This window comes from Rhinopithecus bieti, unplaced genomic scaffold, assembly GCF_001698545.2.
Source record: "Rhinopithecus bieti isolate Rb0 unplaced genomic scaffold, ASM169854v2 scaffold_8220, whole genome shotgun sequence".
NCBI lineage: Eukaryota > Metazoa > Chordata > Mammalia > Primates > Cercopithecidae > Rhinopithecus > Rhinopithecus bieti.
The window spans coordinates 2,997,443-3,020,201 of NW_016806392.1; the positions used below are offsets into that span (position 1 = coordinate 2,997,443).

The 22,759-nt window shown below is 39.5% G+C and overlaps 1 protein-coding gene across 11 annotated transcripts in view; it reads right to left on the reverse strand.

The window, feature by feature from the left end:
- TBC1D5 (TBC1 domain family member 5) overlaps positions 1 to 22,759 on the reverse strand; it is a 607,988-nt gene that overhangs the window by 28,237 nt on the left and 556,992 nt on the right. For all 11 annotated transcript variants that reach the window (XM_017875878.1, XM_017875888.1, XM_017875889.1 and 8 more), the window contains one exon: positions 404 to 503. In XM_017875878.1, the coding sequence (XP_017731367.1) occupies positions 404 to 503 (100 nt within the window). The remainder of the gene's footprint in view (positions 1 to 403; positions 504 to 22,759) is intronic.

Consider the following 22,759-nt stretch of genomic DNA (forward strand, 5'->3'; position numbering starts at 1 on the left):
TTTTTTGTTTTTTTTTGTTTTGTTTTGGTAGAGACAGGGTCTCACTATGTTGCTCAGGCTGGTCTCAAATTCCTGGTCTCAAATCTTCCCACCTTGGCTTTCCACAGTGCTGGGATTACAGCTGTGAGCCACCGCATCCAGCCTATAGTCAGATTGCTCCATTTTGAATTTCCACTCAATTTACTAATGATATAATCTTTGGGCATTTTCTTAATCCCTCTATGCCTTGGTTTCCTCATCTATATAATGTAGAGAGTAATTGTACTTCTATTATATGACTGTTGTAAGGACTAAATAAGGTAATTCATGTAAATAGCTTAGCACAGGGCCTAGAACAAAGTAATGCTAGTGGCTATTATTGTAATGACTCTTATCGTTCCCAGGGCCAAAGTAATTCACTCACCAAGATGAGTGTCCATCACCTTTGCACAGTATTTGCACATGGCATCCAGGTCATTCAACTGTCCTTGAAGGAAGGAAATTTGGGCTTCTAATTCTTCTTCCTAAAGTAAGGGGATAAACAGATGGAAATTTTTTAGAGATTGTCAAATAAAATCCCCATAGTTTTCTAAATGATCTAGACTAGTTTAAAGAAACATGATACCTTTTTAAACCTAGACAAATCAAAACAGCAAATAAAAACAAAATCACAACTGCCACCGCCAACAAAATAAAAAAAGGGTAAAATGGAAAATTTTAAAGGTCTGGACTTTTCCTAATTGAATTCAAGCTTTAGGCCATGTGTAAAGTTACAGTTAGATTGCATATACAATCTTGCATTGCATAGATTTGCATATATAACCTTGTATTTAAAAAGCACACAATATATCTTCAATAAGCACTGGGCAACACAAATTAAGAGGGCAATTTGGATTTCAGTAAACTATACTTCCTAAGCAGTTGGTACAAAACATTGCATCTTTTCACACATTTGCAAAACCTAAGATTTCCCTTTTTATAAGACAAATTTCTAAGCCTGGAACCTGGACTCTGTAAAAAAAAAAAAAAAAAAAAAAAAAAAAAAAAAAAAAAAAGAAAAAAGAAAAAGAAAAAGACATATCTCATCATTTTCTAGACAATGATCATCTGATAATTTCTTAACATGTGAGATTTCCTAAAGCGCTTGGAAAAGTTTTGCCTCAGCAGCCCATAAAATTGCTGCTCCTCCTCTCTTGATTGTATACTAGAATATTTCATTTATTGTTTTGTTTCTAGGAAAAAGTACTCTGGGTGAATAATATATCTAAGGTTAAATTATCTAAAAACAATCTAACTGTAACACAAGGCTGAAGTCCTTTTTTTTTTTTTTTTTGTTAAGGAAAGCTAATATAAGCAAAAAGTTTTCCCAAGGAAATTTGGAAGATTATGGGAGTTTTTTTTTTAAGAGAAAAAGAATAATCCTCATCACTTAGGATACTCTAAACAAAGCTAGCTGGAATACAAAGAAAGGATATTGCCAGAGCTGGAATAGGCTACAAAATTGATTTTCCAGTCTTAGATCTACTTGTCCTTTTGCATAAGAATCCTCTGTATCATTAAAAAAGGAGGAAAGAAAAACCTACTAAGGTATCCTTTCTCTTTGAGAATGAGTATAATTTGACTTGTACATGGAAATTAATAGTTGAAAAGGTTACTTGTAGATATATCCCATTTTAACAATAGGCACATGTAGCACTGCAAATTACTGTTTTTAACTGCTGCCTCAAGAGCTAGCTCTTAGGAATAGGCATTGAAACACTTGACACAGAAAACAGACGTAGTGCTGGGTGCGGTGGCTCATGCCTGTAATCCCAGCACTTTGAGAGGCAGAGGCAGGCAGATCACTTGAGGTCAGGAGTTCGAGACCAGCCTTGTCAACATGGTGAAACCCTGTCTCTACTAAAAATACAACAAATTAGCTGGTAGTGTTGGTGAGCGCCTGTAATCCTAGCTACTCAGGAGGCTGAGGCAGGAGAATCGACTGAACCCGGGAGATGGAGGTTGAAGTGAGCTGAGATCATGCCACCGCACTCCAGCCTGGGTGACAGAGCAAAACTCTATCTCCAAAAAAATAAAATAAAATAAAAATAAAAAAAAAAGAAAGAAAATAGACATAGTAGTAGCAGCACTAACCATGTTCTTTATATATCCTACAAGTGTAGTAGACTCTCCTCCAATACTCAAATAAGAACAAATACTCCCAGAAGAAGCTTAGCCAAAGGATAATTAGAAGTAATTTTGGAGAGGTGGGGTTGTCTTCTTAACTCTGCAGCTGAGCATTAAGGTAGAAACGGATGGGGTGTTTCAGGGCTTTTTTCTACTTCTTTTTCTCATTTGTTTCTGCACAGCCTTGAATTTCCCTGGTTGTCACAGGAAACTGTAGGAATTAGAGAAAGAAGGCTACATCTGCTGTTTAATAATGGTTGTGGTTAGTCTCCAAAGATGGCCACCATCAATTTCTTCCCTCCCTGACTATGCATGTTGCTTTATTAATTACGAAGTAGTATGTATTCCCCCGTCCTTGAATCTGGACTGGTCTATGACTTGCATTGATCCAGAGCATGTAGCTGAAGTCAAACTGCTAATTTTGAGCTAGTTGAAGGGGCCTGCCAGCTTCTGCTTTCATTAGAAGCTAGCTACCATGCTGTAAAGAAGTTCAGGCTACAATACTGAAAGAAAGGAGAGAACATACAGAGAAAAAGAGGGCACATGAGAAGCACAGAAGTTCCAGACATGTGAATAAAGTTTTTCTGGACTTTTCAGCCTGAGCCAGCTGAAGCTGGCCCAGTAAGTGACCCAGTCAAGACCCTTCCTGGAGCAGAAGAAGAGCCTGAGCCCTGCTCAAATTCCTGATCCACAGACCTATGATGGGGGTACTAGATTTTGGAGTTGGTTTGTTATGCAGCAATAGACAACAGAAATAGAGGCAGAATGAAAACAACATTAACTTAGCATATGGCATGAGGAAACGTAAATTCTTTTCCTGGTCCTGCCATTAATAAGTCACGGGACCTTAAGTAATTATCTGTCCACTCTGGACCTAAATTCAGTACTCTCAGGTGAATGCAAAAGTTAGAGGCTTTGCTTCCAAGGAACTTACAAACTAGTAAATGGAATAAGAAAGTTATATGGTCCTGGTCTACTCTACTGAACCATTAACCTTTTTAGTTTGTGGCAGACACAAACCCCAATTAGCTGAGTCTAGAACTGTACTGAGGCCAGAGTTTGATAGTCTTTTAAAAAGAGAGGGCCAATCTATGGCCTGTGTTTCGCCTTACAAGTGGCTACCAATTGGGGTGCTGACAGGCCAGAGTGGATCAAGGGCACAAGGAATGCAGTGCTTCTCGGCTTAAAAACTTCTCCTCTATTTACTCCATGCATTAGTTTAATTTGGATTAGCCACCACTTCTTTTAAAACATGAAAGCCGTTGGGAGCTTTGATACTCGGCAGTTATTCCTATCTGAATGGATTTATTTTCTTTTGCAAAGGAAATCAAACTGGGAAGGAAGAACTTAAAAGACACGCTTTAGAGGACGTAGGCACAGCCTGTTGGCAGTAAGGTGTTGAACAGCTGGTGGAAAGTATGAGCTTAAAGAGGGCCTCTTTCTCAAAACATTTTATTCCTCTAGCAGGAACATTGCTGTAATCAAGACTGTGATGAGACTGGGGCCCTCTAACTTATATAGTTAATGGGGAAGTCCTAAGAGTACAGCAGTCCAGGGCACTTGCTGGGGGAATATGCAGGGATATAAAAACACAAATTTCCAAGTTTGCAATTTTTGCTTAGGGCTCTGGTGACAGCCACTGAAGTGCATCTTGAATACCTAAACCCCAAGTAGATCTTGATACAAACAGAATCTGTTTCTCTCAATATAAACACATGGAAAAAGGCAACTTTGAATCAGTTAAACCTTCTTTTTCAAAGGGATGGTTATATAAAAGCCGAATATGTGAGATAAAAGAGGACTACTCTGGTTGAAGCAGGTTGAGGTACCAAGAACCTCATCCATAGTCTGAAATCCAGTGTATTATCCTCTAGAGTTTGCTTAATCTTAAAACATTTCTAAACCCTTCAACTATCACTCAGACTTTATAAATAGAAATGGAATCACTTGGAGGCAAAAGGGTGGCTTGTCATTTATTCTTCACTATATTATATAATTACAGATAAAAGAAAGAGCCAAGAATCAAGCTTCTAAAACTGTGGGAACTGACTTTACATTTTTATCTTTTCTCATCCTCCACACTCCTCCCAACTAACAATGCTTTAGACATTGACAGCTTTAGTTATGTGTTTTCATTAAATTGGTCCTCTGTAATAAAAATGCTTGGCTAATTGCCTTGAGGTTTTATGAAACCAACCAGTTACCAGTTAGTGTAATTGTTATGTGTAAATAAGACACTGAAGATAAATATTTATTATATTTACTTTTATGTGTATGTCCTGCCTTCCATTATAGGAGGGCGTAGGGTGGGGAACAAAGGAATGCTGAAATAGACACACCTGGGTTCACATCCTATTTTTCTCAGTTATTAGCTGTATAATCTTGGACAAGTTCCTTAATTTCTTGGTCTACTCAACCCCACCTGGAAGGATTGGGGGAGAACAAATGGGAACATATGGAGAACACAGCATCTGGCACAGAGCAGACACTCAATAAAGGTAATTATTCTTTCTTTAAATTTTTTTCTTTATAATCAAGCTCAGACAGTGAAATGGATTTAAATACAAAGTTTTATGATTCACTGTTGGAAAACATCAGCTTCTGGCTTTAAAACCTTTACATAGCTTAGCCCAGAAAGATTAGCTTAAGAGCCCATCACCGTCTTAAGCTCTGGATAGCAAATTAATGTGCAAGGCAAGAAACTGATAGAGGAGGATAAAGTTAGGCCACGTGTAGACTGCAGCGTGCAACATCACCAGTCGTAATTGGTGCCCTATAGCAAAGGACCAGAAGATGAGGGCCACTCTATCAGAAGAGAAAAATAACTAGCATCAAATCCCTTTATATTGATTGTAATATACCAGACACTGAGCTTTGCTGTATTAAAATGTTTACTCTTCACACAAACTTCTGAGGTATATTCTCTCATTATCTCCTACATAAAATATGGTCTACTCCTCTGTAAGCCACATTCTCTGGAAGTGTATGCTAAGGTTTAGATAGCTCTTTGAGAACCCAAGTCACTTGGCCTGCTACTCTCATTTCTTCCCTGTGTACAAATTCCTTCCTATGCTCCATTACTATCCTTCCCATGAACGATCCCATATTTCAGTTTCCTTTACCTGAGATTCACCAGTTGTAATGCTGAGTCCTAATGCCAAATTGCTTATTAAATTGTTTTCCTTCAAAAACATACAGATATGACTGGCTCTGTTGTTTTATTGTTTGTTGAATGATTTTCTTTTGACTAAATAATCTGAAGAAATCGTTTTTTGAATTTGCTTTTAATAAGTGTTGTTTCTACTATCATTCTGCCCCAAATAGTTGATGCATCATTATACTTCTATTTAAATGTTATGTATCTCAGTTGTTTAAATTTAATATATCAATTTTATTAAATAGTTCAATGTATTCCTGCTACTTCTTTGTTAAAAAGAGGACAAACTTTCATAGTTTATTATTTATTCACATATTAATTTATTCAAAAATGATGTTCATTTGCATCGTGTTAGGCCTTATGAGAAATATAATAATGACTCAAACATGGCCTCTGATTTCTAAAAGTTTAGAGGATGGTCAAACCTGCACAGAAAGCCAAGAGAGGTATAAGTTCTGTAAAAGAGACATGAGAGAGGACTTCTCACAGTTCTGGAAAGGGAAGATGATTTCAATTTGTGTATGTGGAAAGGAAAGGAGGTTTTCTAGTATTTTTGAGGGGTCCTGAAGAAGGAGAGTCTTGGCTTAGACAAAATAATAAGGAAATATGTTTTAGGAGGCAGGAAAGTATGGCACCCAGGCAAAGAGGCAGTCACTGAGCTGAGCCAGAACATGGGCATAGTATGAGCTGAGGTTCAGCAGAAAGGCTTCCCTTCCTTTTCTGTTCATCCCTGTTGCATTTTCACTTCATGTAATTATGTTTTCAGGGTTGCGGTTTGACATGCAGACTGCTGTGGCCACTGCCCCCAACACACACCATACTGACAGATGATTATTCAGGCTGCAGTGGTGTTTTTGTCCATGGACTAATTCAAACTCCAGGGGAATAGTGAGGCAGGAATGGCACTGAGGTGGAGTTCTGCTTAGCTTCTAAGTGGGTGTCCTCAGAACACAAGAGAAGCAGACAAGGGAACCAACACTAACTGTAGGCAGCAGGAACAGGCTAAATATAGCAACCAGAAGACAGGAAAGACGCCCAGTCTTTCTCGAGCAGATGGGTGAACAAGAAGTGGGAAGTAAAGGAAACGGAAAGTCTCAAGGAGAAAAAGTGGAAAGGCCACGGATGTTCGGAGGAAGCTGTGGTGTACACAAGGGCAAAACACATACACGGTGTGAATGAAATCCAAGTCAGAAGCATATGGTATCAGCAGAGGAAGATACCACCAGAAAAAAATGGAAGAAGAGCACAAAGAAGACTTTTTAAGAGTATTAAAATAAGTGGTATGAGGTGTGAAGATGTACAGCCATACTGGTGAACAAGTGGGAATATAAATCACAAGCCTTAAAATCAGTATATACTAGGTTTGACACTTACCTTCTCTGTGATTCTGACCAGATAGCAAAGTTCTTTGGGCCTCAGTTTCCTATTTACAAAATGGTGATAATGATAGCTTCTACCTCATGTGCTTGTTGGAGGGCTGAATTTAAATTACATGAGGTTTTCCAGATTAAATACTTTGCACAGTGGTACATGGTAAACACTCAATAAATGTGAATTTTATTGTCTCTAAATTTTAATATAATCCTAGAAAGTTATTTCAAAGGATTATGAATGCATGCAGAAATAACTCCAAGGGTATTCATCACACATTCAATGGCAACATGCACACATATGGGCATAGGCACCTCACAGAAATCCTAAATGTCTAATGATGGGTGATTTGGGTAACTTGTGGAACATTTATAAACAGTATGCTATGCAAACCTTATTTTTTATTTTTATTTTTTTGAGACAGAGTCTCGCTCTGTCGCCCAGGCTGCAGTGCAGTGGTGTGATCTTGGCTCACCGCAACCTCCGCCTCCCGGGTTCAAGCGATTCTCCTGCCTCAGCCTTCCAAGTAGCTAGGATTACAGGCATCTACTACCACACCCGGCTAATTTTTTTAAAAAATATATTTTTAGTAGAGTCGGGGTTTCACTATGTTGGTCAGAGTTGTCACGAACTCCTGACCTCAAGTGATCCACCTGCTTCAGCCTCTCAAAATGCTGAGATTAGAGGCATGAGCCATCATGCCCAACTTATACAACCTTTAAAAATATTTTTACAGGAGAACATTTAAGAATAACATATCACATACTACTTGGGAAAACAGGTTACAAAGTACTAGGTAAAGAATAAATTCTGATTTCAAAAAATATATATACATGCATAGAAAAAAATAATGGATAGTTCCCAAATAGTTTATATTGGTTTTCTTCAAATGGTGGAATTATGGGTGATTTTTTCCCTCCATTTTGCTAATTTTCTGTGGATTTTCTGCAATGAAATTGGATATTTTTGTAATAAGAAAATCAAATAATGCAAATAACATAATAGAGAAGAAAAAAGTGAAAGGTGATTGCCAAGGGAAAAAAAAGATGTAACTGATTCCAAATCAAACTCCAAATAATATTCTATACGCTAAACAAATCTGTACTCTAAACAACACTAAACAGAAAAACTTCTACGAAATCACTTGTAAAAAAGAAGGTAAATAATTAGCATATTTTGTACCGTGTGCAAAACTCGGAGTAGTACAGCACTCTTATGGTAAAGGGCTTCCTTCTATATGATTAAAGTGAGAACGTCAGTGGATACTGCTCTTTATGGGTTGCCTAGAATAATGTGATTCTTAAAGATATTTTAAAAATAAAGATGCTTACAAAATCCCCCAGTAAATAACAGTTCCCATTTTGGACAGGATGTAAACAAAAGTTAAATGGAAATGGCCTTTAGAAATTTTGAACTGAAATTCAAAGCTCAAGATGTCAAATTTATGCTATTCAATTATATCATTTCAGAACTGGAAATGTCTTTAGAGATCATTTATTTCAACCCCTTCTTGTTTACAAATAAAGCAACTTTTACATGGCTAGGTAGCTGGGCAGTAGCAGATATCCCACTAGTAGGCTTCCTTGTTTTTCAGCCACTGAAGCACTGTGGTGTCCCACCGCTGACATCCTCACTACCAGGAGACACTGGATTTGTCCCAAGAGGATGGGTTTTCATAACAATCACTGAGCCCTTTTCCTTCTACCCCACTTCCTCCTGTACTAGCAGTGCTCCTTCCTGACTATGGAAGGCTACAGCAAAGCCACTAAAACCTAAACTCCACAGGACTTTGCATCACTTTTTACTCCTTTAGTTTCCCCCTGAAACTTGGATAAAACCCCTACATTAAAAGATACTGACTGCTTATAATTTATAAAGTTAAAAATTGCCTGTGATAAAATTGGGGTGGCCAGGTGAGCCATGAGCCAGGCTTTCTCCAGCCCAGCTCCTCTCTGATTGTGCTGCTTCAGCTGGCTCTAATAGATAGTGATCATTTAAACCCCTCCTCTGCAGCAGCCCAACAAGGGCTGCAGGGCAAGACCACAAGGTCAAGTACAGGGAGAAACCTTTATTTTTCCCTGCAAAAATTTTCTCTACCAAATTGCTACTGGACTTATAGCATATCCCTAGAATTGACAAATTACGTATCAACTCCACATTCTCTTCATTGGTTTACATGCGAAGAGTTCCAAATCTCTTTTTGAAGTCAGGTGTTGGCAGGTTAAAATAATGAATTCAGATCACATGCTTGCCGTGGGTGCGACATATGGGGTATGGATTACAAATATTTTAAAAATAGTGCATGTGAGGTTCACAAAATTAAGGGAAAGAAATTTCCCTTTATATTCAGCTGTTGCCTATAAGTTTTACTGAGGGAGTAAAAAAGATCTTAATTTCTTACCCCTTTTTATTCTTCGGGTCTACCTGATAGGGCAGAAATTCTTCATTGCCCAGTTATGACTAATAACTTTTTTTGTAGATAGTGCTAACCACAGACTCTATTTCCCTCAGTTTTCTTATTTGTAAAATGGGAAGCAATTCTAGCAGTGACCTTATAGCATTGCTTGAGGATTAAAGTAGCTAATACATGTAAACTGCTTAGAACAGAGGCCACACTTATAGAAGGTGTTCTATAACTATTAGCACTTCGCCACCATTTACAAGGAGAACATGCTCACACTAGGATATATTTGAAGTTTGCTTTATATGTAGAAAATATCATTCCTTATTTAGTATTCAATTAATGTTATTAATATCAATTTTTTTCAATCTTTAATATGAACAAAAATCAGCTGGGGATCTTGTTAAAATGCAGAGTCTGATTTAGAAGGTCTGGGTTGGGGCTTAAGATTCTGCATTTCTAACAGTGTCCCAGGGGATGGGATGCAGCCGGTCTACGGACCACAATTTGGATGGCAAGGATTTAAATAACTCATTTCATGTGCTCCTTCTATTGATATTTACTTCTGAATACATCTTCCCATCATTCTAGGAAGGCTGTGAAGTACTTTACTATCTATTTGATCTAAGGCAGTTTTAACAGATGGCTGCATGGTTAGATGCATACTTGGTGACAGTCCAAAAGACCTCTTCTCAACATGGAGTAGGATGCAGCAGGGAGAGAAGCCGGGTGATAAGCTTCCAGGAGAGCTTTCCAACCTCCCTGAGTTAGTTTTGTACTGAGTAGCTCTATTATTCTATTTACAGCTAATTCTTAGACCATCAGATATCGGTTTACTCTACTGTAAACACAAACATTTATAAAATTTCTTGTTAAAAACACAAGTGAAATATGAATTAATTTGGTTGGATTGTGCATGCTCTCTTCTGTAACTTTTGATAAACATAGGCTGTGTATTAAGTATCAGAGAATAAAAGATGCTTTTCAAACAAAAAATGCAATGAAAAGGAAATGGCAAAAATACTTCCATAATTCATGGTATTTAAATTCATCCCTGATTTTCTGAAGATATCTTTCTGAAGATATGATTTCTGAAAAAATCATAAGTAATATTTATTAAGAACTTTTAGCTTTTAGAAACATGCTCTTGTACCTACTGCCATTTTAACATTGTGAGCTATTTTAATCTAATTCTGCTTTCCTAGAAGTTGCCTACAAAAAATAATAAACAGAAAAGACAAGAATGGTGCCAGAAAACAGGATCATGTGCTACAAATTCTAAAGTAAAGTAAATAAGCTTACAATCTGGAATAAATATACTGGAAATTGAAATAAAACCTTTAATTAGGAACAACTTCACATAGGTGTAACCAGAGGAAGAGTAAAACCTCACTTGCAGAGTTACAAACCTCATTATTTGCAAAAGTCCTATAACTGCAATTTAAAATAATTATATGCATATGGTATGTCTTCTTAGCCCTGTAAAAATTCAAAAGGTATAAAAGGTGTCTCCTAGAAGTGCTTTTATGTATGGGAGTCTAATTAAATGGAATTTGTGGAGAAATGCTCCCATCTTTTGGGCTTTTGCGCTGTCATTTCTGTGTTGTGTTTTTATAATCAGGCAACCTGACCCATCATTTGGAAACCCATGTAGTTCTCTCCTCCACCAGGACAATAAGCACAGATGTTACTCTACTTAACAAGGGTTTTCCCCCTCACCACTTACACGTGATCAGACCAACTGATGAAACCAGCCAGCCAGCACCAGGGCCTCCAGCTGAGTTTCTTACAGTGATGCTGGCTGGGCAAAACCATCTGTGTGCTCTCCCTTGCTGTTCCTGGCACCAAGGGTGGGCATCTGCACAATGGCTGACCCAGATAGAAGGGCCTGAGCCAAGACTGTTTTTCTTATGACAAAGCTAATTGATCCGTGTGAGGATGAAATGCACACACTTGTACAACTTATTTTCTGGGCTAACTGACCTCTACAATGTCCCCATAGAGACAGACAAAAAACCGTACCCTGCAGCAAATCCAAGCTGAGGACCGAGCACAGTTTAAGAATGACTTTAATAACAATTGGTAAAAGCGAGTAAGTGTTGGAACAGCCTTGATATTTCTTTCTTTTTAAACACAAACTCTACCACTTCTGAGACTTCTGGAAAGAAAAAAAGGTGAAAAGGAAATAATTCTCTAAATTACCTGGTTTATTCATATGGCTATCATACTCTTGTTAGTGCATCCCTTCAGTTATACCCTATATCTCATTAAATACCAACAATTCCTATTAGCTTTTTAAATAACTGGTTGGTAAATGCTGCTGAGAAATGAAACAACTTTTCAGGCTCTAGAGGACGCCAGAGCAAAGCCTAAGACATCCCAATACTTGCACAACACACAAAACCCTCAACAGCATTCATTTATTCCTAAACGTTTACTGAGTGCCAGACACAATATCTGGCACAGAGGATACAGTGACAAGTGCCTGCAAGAGCCTTATAAGTAAACACAAGTTCTCTGACATTCAAAGCAGGGGAAGCATTTGTAGATTACGCAGGACACCCTCCATCTCAAGATGCTGCTGCTTTAGGTTTGGGGAGGGGTTCTGAAATCTGCAGCTTAACTAGGGCCCCAGCTACTTATTGCAAGTGCTGAAAGTTCCTAGCAGAGAAGGCTCCATGGCACATAAGGTACTTGGGCTGAGACTGGAAGGGACTCTATCAGTTTTGTGGCTACATGAATCACTCTGGCCAGAAGAGACAGTGAAGGGAAACAACACAGAAGTATGAGAAAGCACGCTTGGTTTCAGGGAAGTGAAATAGCTGTGCATTCCTGAGGGGCTGGGGAGGAGTAAGAGGGAGGACTGATGATGAGGCTGAACAGGGTGAGACTGTAAAGGGCCCTACAGGGCATACCTCAAAATTGAGGGATTTATCCTAGGGAGAAGGGGCCTCTGCAGAATTCTGATGAGGACTCAGACCGTACTGAGTCAGATATACACGATGCACACATTGGTGTTGTGAAATACTTTGGGTATATGTTGACCATTAATAAAATGGATTAACTCTAAAATTTCTAGTTAACATGGAACTGTTACTTGAGTACAAAAAAATTATGTAGAGTATAACCTTTCTATATTCTCATTCCTCCAACTCACCAAATCCAGAAGCTGCATGTCATGAACCGTGTAGAGTCAGTTCTGTTATAATGCTTGTTCTGAAAATGTGAACTAGTTTCAGTGAGATCAGTGTATTAAGGAACAACTGAGCATAACCCGAAGTTCACATTTGCTTAAACACAATATCATCCTCAAGAAATAATGGGTGAATGCAGAACACTCCACATAGATGAACGCAGCTGCACGTAGGAATGCAGGAATACACACAATGCCTACATGCACACAACAGATATCTGTCAGTTACCTCAATGCCATGTGTGTTACGGGCTACTTCCATAACCAAATCCATCAGATTCCAGATAACTCTCCACCACCACTTCACAGTGACTCACAAGCTACAACCCTTCCAATGTCCACTTCCCCAACTGAGCTTCAGGTATTTTTCAAGCCAAAGTATCATATTTATTGCACTATTTATTTCTTAATCACTTAACATGTGTAAAACCACTCTACCACTTTTATTAGGTTCCTACTTTGTTTCATCTGTCACTGATGACCTTTTTTTCAGTATTGTACCCCAACCCAATTTTCCCCACAAGCCCTGTGGTTTTTATCTTATTATGTTTATTACTATTTTAGAGACAAAGTCTCGCTCTATTACCCAGGCTGGAGTACAGTGGTATGATCATAGCTCACCGCAGCCCTGAACTCAGTTTAAGCGATCTTTTCACCTCAGCCTCCCAAGTAGCTAGAATTACAGGTGTGTACCACCATGCCCAGTGTTTTTTTTTTTTTTTTTTTTTTTTGGTAGAGATGGGGTCTTGCTATGTTGCCCCAGCTGAACTCCTGGCCTCAAGCAATCCTCCCACCTCAGCCTCTCAAAGCACTGGGATTACAGGCATGAGTCACTGTGCCTAGACTCCCTGTGGTTTTTAATGCATGACTTTGCATAGCATAGTGATTTTGGGGAACACTTAAGTCACCTCAGAACTGACAATTCTGCTGGGTGGGGTGTAGTGGCTCATGACTGTAATCCCAGCATTTTGGGTGGTTGAGGCAGGCAGCTCAGGAGTTCAAGACCAGCCTGGGCAACACGGTGAAACCCTATCTCTACAAAAAATACAAAAATTAGCTGGGCATGGTGGCTCATGCCTGCAGTCCCAGTTACCTGGGAGGCAGAAGGGGTTGGATTACTCGAGCCCAGGAGATGGAGGTTGCAGTGAGCCGAGATTGTGCTACTACACTCCAGCTGGGGTGACAGCATGAGACCCTGTCTCAAGAAAAAAAGAACAGTTCTGAAGATGACTGTTCAATGAAGATGAATACATTCATGACAATCAAATTTATGTTTTTTTTCCAGAAAGGTAATTGCAGAAAAGTTTTAGTGTAGACATCATGGTATCACTCGGTGTTTCTGAAACAGAAGTGTTACCTGTACTATGGGTTCTCTATAGGGGCTAGGGCTGGTGTTCCCTGTGTCTCCTTCCCAAGAGGGCCCTGCAGCCATGAGCCCCCTCCAACCCAATCTATAGTTGTGGGCAGTGGCTGGGCCTGATGGATTTAAGGGTAATCTAGGAATTTTGGCAAGTAAGACATAAAGGGAAGTCTTGGTGAGAAGCTGTTGAAAATGTCCTTAAGATAGGGTTGCCATATTTAAAATAAAACATAGAACATAGGGTTAAATTTGAATTTCATATAAACATCATATAAAGTTTTTAGTATAAATATGTCCCAAGTAATATTTGAGATACGTATACTTAAAAAGTTACTCATTATTTATCTGAAATTCAAACATAACTGGGCATTTTGTTTTATCTGGCAAACCTACCTTTAAAAAATGCCCTAGGAAGACATGGTCATTCTCCTCTCGATGTTGGTGAATGGCTATGGTGTCTAGAACTATTACAGCTGTCTTGCTTTCAACCTTGGGAACAGTTTGTTCTGGGAAGGGCAGGTCAGGGCAGAGAGATGGCAAGAAACTGCATCCTTGAAGACACAGATGAGCTTCTAAATTAGTGGTTCTAAACCTTGACTACATATTTAAATAATCCAGGAAGTTTTTAACAATTACTAATGCCCACACTCCGCTGGAAAGATTCTCAGTTCTCCTGTTACCAGTATTGATTAAAACACTCTCCCAGGCGATTCTAATGTACGCTCGGGAATGGGAAGTCCTTTGAACTTGAGCTAAATAACTTTCCTTGTTAGTGGAATCAGTGTGAGTGGCATTTTCTGCTACACGTAGCTGAAAGCATCCTAAATAAAGACGGTCTCTGGAGTGAAACGCAAGGTCCAGCATTTAAACGTTTTATAATTAGTCCATCTTGGAAATTTAAATCACAATTTCTGGCAAAAGAATTAGGACTGCTCATTTATTTGGGAAAAAGCTCATGTCTCAGCCCAACTTTCAAACCTAAATCCGAAATCAAGGATGTCAAAAAAAGTCTGGTCATAACAGAGGGTTGAAGATGTATGACTGATTATAGACATTAAGAAAATAATCAATACCTCATTTATCCTGGGCAATAAACAGATATTCATGTTTTCATCACCGTCCAGCTAAAATGATATTAGTTTGACTTGTCTAGAGCCAAATTTAAGATTTCCACAAATGTTAACATCATCAAATATTGGTATCATGATGATTTCATTGTTTTCAAAAGCATTATTCCTGATATTTTATGGAATATTTTCACGTCATGATACATGAATAACATGTATAAGAGTGTACAAATATGCTTCCTGTAGAGTGTACAAATATGCTTCAAACCCAAATGGTTCCTTAGAATCCAGACTGAGAATATCCCAAAGTTAAGCAATTTGGCAGCATTTCTCACTGTTTTTAGCTGATTGGGACATTGCATTGAGGCCTCCTTCAATTTTTGGACCATGTGGTAGTATATGTGTATATTTTGGGAAGAGTAATGTTATAATTTGCAAATTATTTACTTGCTAGTGGGATCCTTGAGATATCTGAAGGGACCTACGGAAGGACTCAGGTAAATGTTGCAAACTGCCCCACCTTTGGGATAGCCTCCAGGAATAAAAAGGTGATGATGATCAAGAGGCCAGAGTGATTACCTGGAGGTAATCCTTGATGTTGATCTGAAAGGCCCTTTTTGCTGCATGGACAAGGTATGGTTGAATTTGGTTTATTTAATGAGATCAGGCCATCTTTCAGAGTTCATCACAGAGGCAAAAATAAGAAAGATATCAAACGTGAAAGCAGAACGATAAGAACATTAAAGGTGAAAAAAGTAGAGAAATGTGACCGTGAAAGCCAGAAATCTAAGTCTAGTCTTGGATCTATGAATAAACGATGAGCTAGGGAGGGGAAAGGAGGGACCTTCCCTTTTCACAATTGTTTTTCAAGTAGAAATAATTTTCTTATTCTTTTCTCTTTTCAAATATAGCCTATAACTTTTTAGGATTTAACATAAAGCCAGTTTGTTCTTGGCTTATTAAAACACCATATTTTGCTGTTAAAGTTCCTGTCTACTGACCAAAGTAACTTTGGAAAGCAACATGTTGACTGGACATGATAAGGCCATAGATAGAACTGTACATGAACTCTGTACTATAGTTCAGGGGTCCTCAAACCCCAGGCTGCAGACCAGTAGCTGTTCGTGGCCTGTTAGGAACCAGGTTGCACAGTAGGAGGTGAGCAGCAGGCAAGCAAGCATTACCACCTGAGCTCTGCCTCCTGTCAGATCAGCAGCAGCATTAGATTCTCAGAGGAGGGGAACCGCATTGTGAACTGCACATGCGAGGGATTCAGGTTGCGTGCTCCTTATGAGAATCTAATGTCTGATGACCTGAGGTGGAACAGGGAACATGTTTGATCCTGAAACCATGCCCCTACAACTGCATCTGTGGAAAAACTGTCTTCCATGAAACGGTACCTGGTGACAAAAAGGTTGGGGACTGCTGCTATAGTTGGTAACAATTTTAAGGGAAATTGTCATCTTAAATAAAAAGGAAGTTTGGAAATTTGATTATATTACCTTCTGGTGACCCACACAGTCAATGCTTTTTAAATCCTTTGGCTACACTGTAACGTCATGGCTGAATAGGGTTTTAGTTTTTTCAGATGTTTTAAAAAATTTCTCCCGAGCAACTGTATTTAACAAGCAAACATTCCATACCAAGGTCGATCTTATTCAAGCCAAGTACAATAGTTTAGTCAAATACAACTTATAACAAAGTGAATCTGATAAAGTTGTAAGGATAAACATGCGTATTAAGAGGATTAATAATTAGGCATAAATGGGGAACTATGTGTAAATGACTTGGTGTGCTTGGTATTATTCTTATGGCCAAATGAATTATTTGTTTTTTTCTCTTCTTATTAGTTCTTCATGTTACTGCTAACATGTCTTCCTGGGAAAATCCAAGTTTTTTTTATCATCACTGTCACAAATTAGAAAGGTCCTGATTTTTTCTAATAGTTGCAGTTCCCTCTTCATTAACTTAGGGCCTTCAATAACTGAAAGCATGCCTTTAATTTAATTTACTCCCCAACTTCACCCTCTTTCAGTGCAGAATTTGGAGAGTGAAAAAAAAAACTGCCTCATTCTCCAGGCAAATATGAACCCCAGACCAGGGTGTGCTGCTTAGTGAACAGAGCATGAGCTTGGTTTTTAGCCCCTGGGTTGTCTCTTTCTCCCATGCTTCAGGCATGAGATTCCTGGTGCTTACTGCCAGCAATGCTTCCAGGTGTATTAATTTCTGACATATGGACAACTTGGGGCAGAAAGTTGGGAGGGTAAATAGCAGAGATCAGGAAAAGAGAGGAAGCTTGGGTAAAGGTGCCTGATATGGTTTGGATTTTTTTTTTTTTTTTTTTTTTGAGACGGAGTCTTGCTCTGTCGCCGGGCTGGAGTGCAGTGGCCGGATCTCAGCTCACCGCAAGCTCCGCCTCCCGGGTTTACGCCATTCTCCTGCCTCAGCCTCCCGAGTAGCTGGGACTACAGGAGCCCGCCACCTCGCCCGGCTAGTTTTTTTTGTATTTTAGTAGAGACGGGGTTTCACCGTGTTAGCCAGGATGGTCTCGATCTCCTGACCTCATGATCCGCCCGTCTCGGCCTCCCAAAGTGCTGGGATTACAGGCTTGAGCCACCGCGCCCAGCCTGGTTTGGATTTTCAAATCTCGTCTGGATTTTCATCCCTGCCCAAATCTCATCTTGAATTGTAATCCCTAGTGTTAGAGCAGAGGAAGGATGGGAGGTGATTGGATCATCTGGATCAGGTGGGTGGATTTCCCCCTGGCGGTTATTGTGATAATGAGTTCTCATGAAATTTGGTTTTTAAAAGTGTGTAGCACCTTCCCCTCACTCTCACTTCCTCCTTCTCTGACTGTGTAAGATGTGAATCCTTCACCTTCTGCCATGATTGTAAGTTTCCTGAGGCTTCCCCAGGCATGCTTCCTGTACAGCATCTGGAACTTTGAGCCAATTAAATCTCTTCTTTATACATTACCCAGTCTCAAGTAGTTATTTATAGTAATATGAGAATGGACTAATACAGAAAATTTGTACTAGGAGTGTGGCAGCATTGCTACAAAGACACCTGAAAATGTAGAAGTGACTCTGGAACTGGGTAACAGGCAGAGGTTGGAACAGTTTGGACAGCTTAGAAGAAGACAGGCAGATGAAGGAAAATTTAGAACTTCCTGGAAACTTGTTAAACTTTTGTCACCAAAATGCTGATAGTGATATGGGCAATGAAGTCCAGGCTGAGATAATCTCAGATAAAGATAAGAAACTTATTGGGAATTAGAGTAAAGGTTACTTTTGTTATGCATTAGTAAAGAGACTGGTGGCATTGTGCCCCTGCTCTAGGGATCTGTGGAACTCTAAACTTGAGAGTGACAATTGAGGGTATCTGGTGGAAAAAATTTATAAGCAAAGTGTTCAAATGCAGCCTCGCTGCTTCTAACAGCATATGGTCATATGCATGAGTAAAGAGATGATCTGAAACTGGAACTTATGTAACAGGGAAGCAGAGCATAAAAGTTTGGAAATTTTGCAGCCTGACCCTGTGGTAGAAAAGAAAAATCCATGTTTCTGGGAGGAACTTAAGCTGACTGCAGAAATTTGCATAAGTAAAGAGGAGCAAATGTTAATAGCCGAGACAATGTGAAAAATGCCTCAAAGGCATCTCAGAGACCTTTGTGGCAGCCCCTTCCATCACAGGCCTAGAGGCCTAAGAGGGAAGAATGGTTTTGTGGGCTGGGCCCAGGGCCCTGCTACCCTGCACAAACTTGGGACACTGCTCCTTGTATCCCAGTTGCTCCCATTCCAGCCATGGCTAAAAGGGCCTAAGATATCTCAGGCCATTGCTCCAGAGAGTGCAAGCCACAAGCCTTGGTGGCTTCCATGTGGTGTTAAGCCTGTGGGTGTTGAGAGGACAAGAGTTGAGGTTGGGGAACCTCCACCTAGATTTCAGAGGATGTATGGAAATGGCTGGATGGTAGAAGTCTGCTGTAGGGCTGACCCCTCACGGAGAACCTCTACTAGGACAGTGTAGAGGGGAAATGTGGGATTGGAGCCTCCACACAGAGTCTCTGCTGGGGCACTGCCTAGTGGAGTTGTGACAAGAGGGACACTGTCCTCCAGACCCCAGAATGGTAGATCTATTAACAGCTTGCACTGTGTGCCTGGAAATGCCACAGTCACTAAATGCCAGCTTGTGAAAGCAGCTGAGGGGACTGTACCCTGCAGAGGCCCAGGGAGGGAGATCCCCAAGGCCTTGGGAGCCCACCCCTTACATGAGTTTTTTCTGGATGTGAGACATGGAGTCAAAGGAGATTATTTTGGAGCTTTAAGATTTAATGACTGCCCTGCTGGGTTTCAGACTTACATGGGGCCTATAGCCCCTTTGTTTTGGCTGATTTCTCCCTTTCGGAATGGGCATATTTACCCAGTGCTTGTACTCCATTGTATCTTGGAAGTAACTAGTTTTTGATTTTACAGGCCCATAGGTGGAAGGGACTTGCCTTGTTTCAGATGAGACTCTGGACTGTGGACTTTTGAGTTAATGATGAAATGAGTTAAGACTTAGGACTGTTGAGAAGGAAGGATTATATCTTGCAATATGAGAAGGACATGAGATTTGGGAGAAGCCAGGTACAGGATAATATGGTTTGCAATTCTGTCTCCACCCAAATCTCATCTTGAATTGTAATCCTCTGAGTTGGAGGAGGGCCTGGTGGGAGGTGACTAGATCGTGGGGTGGATTTCCCCCTTGCTGTTCTCATTACAGTGAGTTCTCACAAGATTTGGTTGTTTAAAAGTGTGTACCACCTCCCCCTTCATTCTCTCTTCTTCCTTCTCCAGCTTCTTCTTTGCCTTCTGTCATGATTGTAAATTTCCTGAGGCCGCTGCAGCCATGCTTCCTGTACAGCCTGAAGAATTGTGAGTCAATTAAGCCTCTTTTCTTTATAAATTACCCAGTCTCAGGTAGTTCCTGATAGCAATATGAGAATGGACTATTACAGTACCCAAGCCTTCAACTGACCCTCTGGGCACAGAAGCTCTAGCTATGAGGAACGACCAAAAGGGGGATTCCTCAGCCCTAAGTTTTCAGGGGCAAAGTGAAGGCCACCTGCCTGATACAGATTCCTCCTTTATCAACAGGCCTAGAATTTCTATGACAGAAGTAAAGCAATTATTTCTGCAATGAAAGCCCAGTGAATTAAAAATATAACTTCCTGGAAAAGTTTACATAGGTGTTCAAAGGATAAATGATGAGATGCCTGGGACAAGAGGTTTAAAAGCAGGAAGACACTGTGTAGGAGAAGGTGGTGGTGCCACTGCGGGGGAAAGAAGAGGACAACCGTGCAGACTCTGCAATCTGGCCTCTGGCCTTGGCTGACCTCCAATTGCTCAGACAAGTCAAAGCCCTGATTCCCCTCCCTGTCATGCACATCTGCACTTTAGGGTACCAATAACTGTCCCCAAGGCAATGTGGCACTGAAAGAATATACAAATGTCAAGTTTCAAGAAAGGTCACTAGAAAGAAGCAAATGCTATCAATGACATATTTAATTTAGCATGATTCAAACCCACAAAATATTTCTGGCCTGGGATTGTAAATATTTCTAATTGCTTCACTTGAGCTTTCCCCAAACCACTGTCTATGCCTCCCGGGCAGTATTCACAGCATGGGTACAATCTGGCATCTTTGCATTTTATATAGAGGATGGAGATAAAGATAAGTGATGGAGGAAGAAGACCCAGCACGAGGTGAATGAGTGTTTCACTCAACCCAAAGGGCACTGTTGTGCAAAGGACGTTGCAGCACTCCATTTCCTGTGATTCTGCGGTTTCTCAGATTTTTTTTTTAATTTAAAATAAATGTATTGCACCATAAGGATTTTAAAAAGTTGGTTGTAAAACCTGTTTACAAAAGCTAAATTAAAATGTCATGCTAAAACTGTTGCAAATGGAGGGCTTTTATGATGCCCCTTTGATGTTCACATTTCCTTGCAATGGAGTTACATGATTTGGGTGATGCAAAAAGATAGAGAAAGAAGGAAAGAATTCTCTCACAAAGATATACAGTCTACCCTTCCTGACCTTGAGTACATTTACTGGCAGACAGATTGTAAACAAGGTTTATAAAACATCGAATGACTAAATGTATGCTTCAAATATCCAGGTTAATTTGGCCTTAGATTAAAGTTAATAACATGAGACTTAAACTGCTGATGTTTAAATTCATTTTATATCTATTCATTTCAATAAACTATATTAAATGGCAACGTATTTTAAATGGGACAGTATTTTAATCCAGTTATCATTAACACTACTGATTAAACAAGAAGAGATTACATATGTGTATTTTTGACTTGAAAATCCTATAATTAGATGAACTCTAGATTCCAGTTTTTAATTCCATCCCTAACCTCATAAAGAAATCTACTGAAGTCAATGCTTTCCACATAACACGTTTTCCTAGGAAGTATACATCACTGACTGAAAAGAAAATCAGGTAACTAGGAAAATTCTAGTCTTCTGGGAAGGCTGCTCTGCTCAGTTTCTCCCTTCCAACCACCAATTTAACTCCAGTTGCCTGAAAATCTACCAGTAAAATATGACTGATGACAGCAGAACTACCTCTTTTAAAATGCAAATCCTTCAGGAAAGGATTAAATAAACCATTTTGGCAATTAATACTTCAAGGGTAATTTACCTATCAAATGGTTGGCTGCTTCATCACATTCCCCCACCTGCTGGTCCTCTGTCATGAGCCTCTCTTAACCCTTCTCCTTACCAGAGATTGGTTAAGAAGTCGGCATGGAATTTAATTCTGGTCAGTGATATGGGAAGGAAAGACCGCTGGTGAATTCCGAAGTAGCCTTCTCTAGAAGGGGTGTGCATGCATGTGTGCATGATATAATTGGCTCTGTGTCAGCCCCCTTGAGAGAACACAATGAGAGCCAAGTTGAAGATAAAGCCACTACACTAAGGATGGCAGAGTGAAAAGAGATGGTGATGCTACTGAACAGGTGAATAATCCAACCGCAGACCTATTTCAGGACTCTGTTATGTGAAATAATAAACAACAAATTTCCGCATTTGATATAATACTTTCTCTTATTTTTACCCAAAGCAACTTAATACAGTTCTAACTATTTTGGATGTGTCAGGGGGTGTGAGGGAGAAGAGAACTCCTGTAGAAGGTATTGTTGACTGCTTACTCAATATCCACCACTACCACCTGTCCTAGGAAGCTATTTTCCTAAGGGAAAATAATGGTTGTATTTAATGGGAGAAGAAATACATCAGTGGTTCAGATCTATCTCTCACAGGAAGCTTGTCTAGACCAACGCAGCCCATGGTGGTCTAGCATCTAACACCATTTTGTTTACTGTCTTTATTGTTCATATGGCATTTAATCATATTACGCATCTCATATGGATGAGATATTTTAATTTAGTTTAATTACTTAACTTTCCCCCGTTCCAATTTCACTCTAAGCATCCTCATTAGGATTGCTCTCTTATATTTCTTAAACACATATAATGTCTTACATTATAATTTCTAGATCACGGCCTGAAATAGGTTAGGCAATTCTCCAGTTGTCTAGAAGTAAGAGTCTGCTTTCAAAGTCGTTTTCATTTATCTGACACTTTTTGGTATTTTGTCACGATAAAGAATAGATGAATATTACAAAAATAAAATATATTCGCATGACCATAGTATACATTCAAACAATCAAAGACCAATGATGAATGCATACAAGGTCACAGGAGTCATAAAGACACAGGATAGTCACCCCACTGTAGTGCTGTGAGCCTTCAGGTAAGGGAGTGTCTCACTATGCATCCTGTTTTATGCAGAGACTTTCAGCTCAGACCTTTTTTGATTTCCTGTGGTTTAGAGAGGATTCTGATCCATGGATACTTTTAGATCTTTGGAGGTTGGTATGTATTATAATTACTACAAGTCATACCAAAATATGCAGTTTATCAGGAAATTTACAAAATACTTCTGGTTGGCTGGTGTGCTTAAATATTATTACTTATTCACAGAGACAAGTCAGTTTTCGAGTTTTTCTTTTT